Source organism: Cyprinodon variegatus, unplaced genomic scaffold (genome assembly GCF_000732505.1).
Source record: "Cyprinodon variegatus isolate N-32 unplaced genomic scaffold, C_variegatus-1.0 Scaffold1241, whole genome shotgun sequence".
In the NCBI taxonomy this organism is placed as follows: Eukaryota; Metazoa; Chordata; class Actinopteri; order Cyprinodontiformes; family Cyprinodontidae; genus Cyprinodon; species Cyprinodon variegatus.
The window spans coordinates 127,842-130,505 of NW_015151694.1; the positions used below are offsets into that span (position 1 = coordinate 127,842).

The 2,664-nt window shown below is 39.7% G+C and overlaps 1 protein-coding gene across 1 annotated transcript in view; it reads right to left on the reverse strand.

The window, feature by feature from the left end:
* Positions 1-2,664, reverse strand: part of rtn3 (reticulon 3) — a 37,754-nt gene that overhangs the window by 7,686 nt on the left and 27,404 nt on the right. Inside the window, exon 2 of the mRNA XM_015401633.1 lies at positions 728-935. Within this exon, the coding sequence (XP_015257119.1) occupies positions 728-935 (208 nt within the window). The remainder of the gene's footprint in view (positions 1-727; positions 936-2,664) is intronic.

Here is a 2,664-nt window from a genome sequence, read left to right on the forward strand (position 1 = left end):
AAGGATAAACCAAAAAGTTATCTGGAAAGGAAAAAAGATTTTAATCTGAAAAATGAAAGACAGATTAAAGGATTTTAAAACAAGTATTTTTCAAAATAAAAAAACTATTTGTAACTAAATTTTTTTTAACTATAAAAACGTCTGAAACTGAATAAAAAATAAGGAATAAGGAAAAACTAAAAAGTTATTTGGAAAGGAAAAAAATATTGTTAAATATAAAAACAAAACTAAGAGAAAAGAATTTAAAACTGAGGTATTTTTCAATCTATAAACCAATATGAAACTATAAAAATGTTTGAAGGTAAATAAAAAAAAAAAAACAATCCTATTAGCATAGAGTGTAAAAATCAATGATACTTTAAAGACATTTCTATTTCCCACGCCCCTTGAATGCAACAGCAGGGAATATTAGTCCACGGAAGTCCTGATCCCATATCGGCAAATTAAATAAATATCTGAATATATCAGCCCTCATCTAACGTAAGATTGTTTCACGCTGATACAAACCCTGCATCCATCAGCGTTAAAGCTGACACACGCGTTTGAAAGGCGTTCCCTGACACTAACTGTTGGGAATCAGATGTTCAAAGTTTACTAAAGAAACTACAGACGTGCTCAGTGTGAGGAAAGGCGCCATCCATGAGGACGGACTCATTTTCCAAAGATTTGGAACAAACATTGTGGCTCTAATTTGGCCCCATACATGGGCGGTGTGTTTGGGTCTTACTTGAACGGGTGTCCGTCGCTGGACTTCTGCACGGCCTGGATGACGGATTTGTAGATGCGGAAGGTGATGGTGACGCAGAGCAGAGCCAGCAGCAGGTAGGAGATCACGCTGATGACGCTGAAGGCCGCCAGCGACAGCAGCAGCAGCAGCGACAGGCCGAACACCACGCCAGACTTCTTGGGGTCCCGCCAGTGAATCAGGTCGTGGACTGCAGGAGAGTCAGAGGGGGGGTTAGATTCTTCCAGTGGACGCCGTAGTTGGGCTGGTTCTGTGTGGCTGCGTGTCACATGACCTGCTCTGACCAATCAGGTTACAGCTGGTTTCATCCTCACAGAAGGACCCAGACCAGCGGTAAAATGATCAACCAGCCAGAAAGATAACGATGCTAGCGCTAGCCGCGCTTTTGTTCATTATAGGCGATGCGTTCAAGAACTACAGGAGCGTTTCTAAGCAACTGCTACAGAAGAATTTCAACATTTTGGTCCAGTTTCTTCAATATTTCCAACAATAAAAAAGATTTTTATTAATTTAAATGTCTAATTAATTATTTAAAAAGCAGTGGCACGATTAGCATGAATCTCCCCACTGGGGGGCAGTAAAGGTCAGCATGATAATATTGGCTTTATTAGGCAGAAGGAAATCGTTTCTTTAGCTCTGGGATAATTAGTAAACCCCAATTTTCCCAAAAAATCAAAACAAAAAATAACCCTAAAGGAGAAGCCGCCCCCCGTCAGTCGGCCATTTTGCCCTCAGCGTTTGGGAAGGGAACATGTGGCTGCTTGGTGTTTTCTGCATCTGAACACAAAACAAGACCAAACCAAGTTGAACAGCAGCTGCAGCAGAAGGAAGCAGCTTTAAATGGAGGAACCATGGATGAGTCTTTGCAACGCCTGAGTTTAAGAAAACAAAAATCTACTGTAAAAAAGACGAGGCAATGTTTACATCTGACAGAACGGGACCACAAAGGTCTCCTCCCAGCATGCTTTGCTCTCTGCACCCACAGGGAAGCAGCCAGAGTTCAATAATCCTCCTCCTTCTTCTTTCCCTCTCAGCCTCGCTGCGCTCTGCCGAGGCACAGCGGCCTACTTTCCCAGAGTTCTCCCTTTTAAATATAGAAACTGGCAAAAACATGGCTGCAGTGCTGAGTGCAAAGCGGCAGGAGGCGAAGGCCGGCGAAGGCCGGCGAAGCTCTCCGCTCGTTGCCCATTTCAGCGCCGTTGCTGCAGGCGGCGTTTTTTCAAAGCAGCTTGGATTAAATCTTCTCTAATGGATGGAGAGAACAACGAAGGAGCGATGAATGAAATCGCTTTCACAGACAGATTCAACTGCTGACCATAGGATCGCATGATTCACTGGTATGGAGCTAAATTGGTGCCATAAAGTTTGGTGAAAAACATTTGTTTTAAGACTGGAAAAAAGTTACTTTTTAAAAATTAAAAAGTATTTTTTATTTTTCAGATTTAATTTATCTTTCTAATTTTAGATTTTTTTTTTTTTTCTCTACAAAACTGCCGTTCCCTCAGCATGGGGGCGGGGCTTAGATGATATGGGATGTGGACCAATAAGTGTTGAGGGGGGCTGGGATCATATATTCCCAGCTGTTGCCTTCAGGAACTGTGGGAAATAAAAATCTTTTAATAACATCATATATATTCTATGTTTATATTACAGGTTTAAAAAATATATGGTGCTTAAAACTTGTAAAGTAATTTTGAGGATTTTTATGTAGTTTTTAAATATTTAATAATTTGAAAAATATTACAGTTTAAGATGTTTTTTAAATCAGTTCTCAAAAGTAAAAAAAAAAAAGTATTGACTTAGACTTTGATTTATTTGTCAATTTGTTTACACAAGAGTAAAACAAAAATACATTTTGTTTAGAACAGCTCTCTAGGTATTGTGCTAAAGACTCAGAAAGTAGATTTAACCATTTCTAT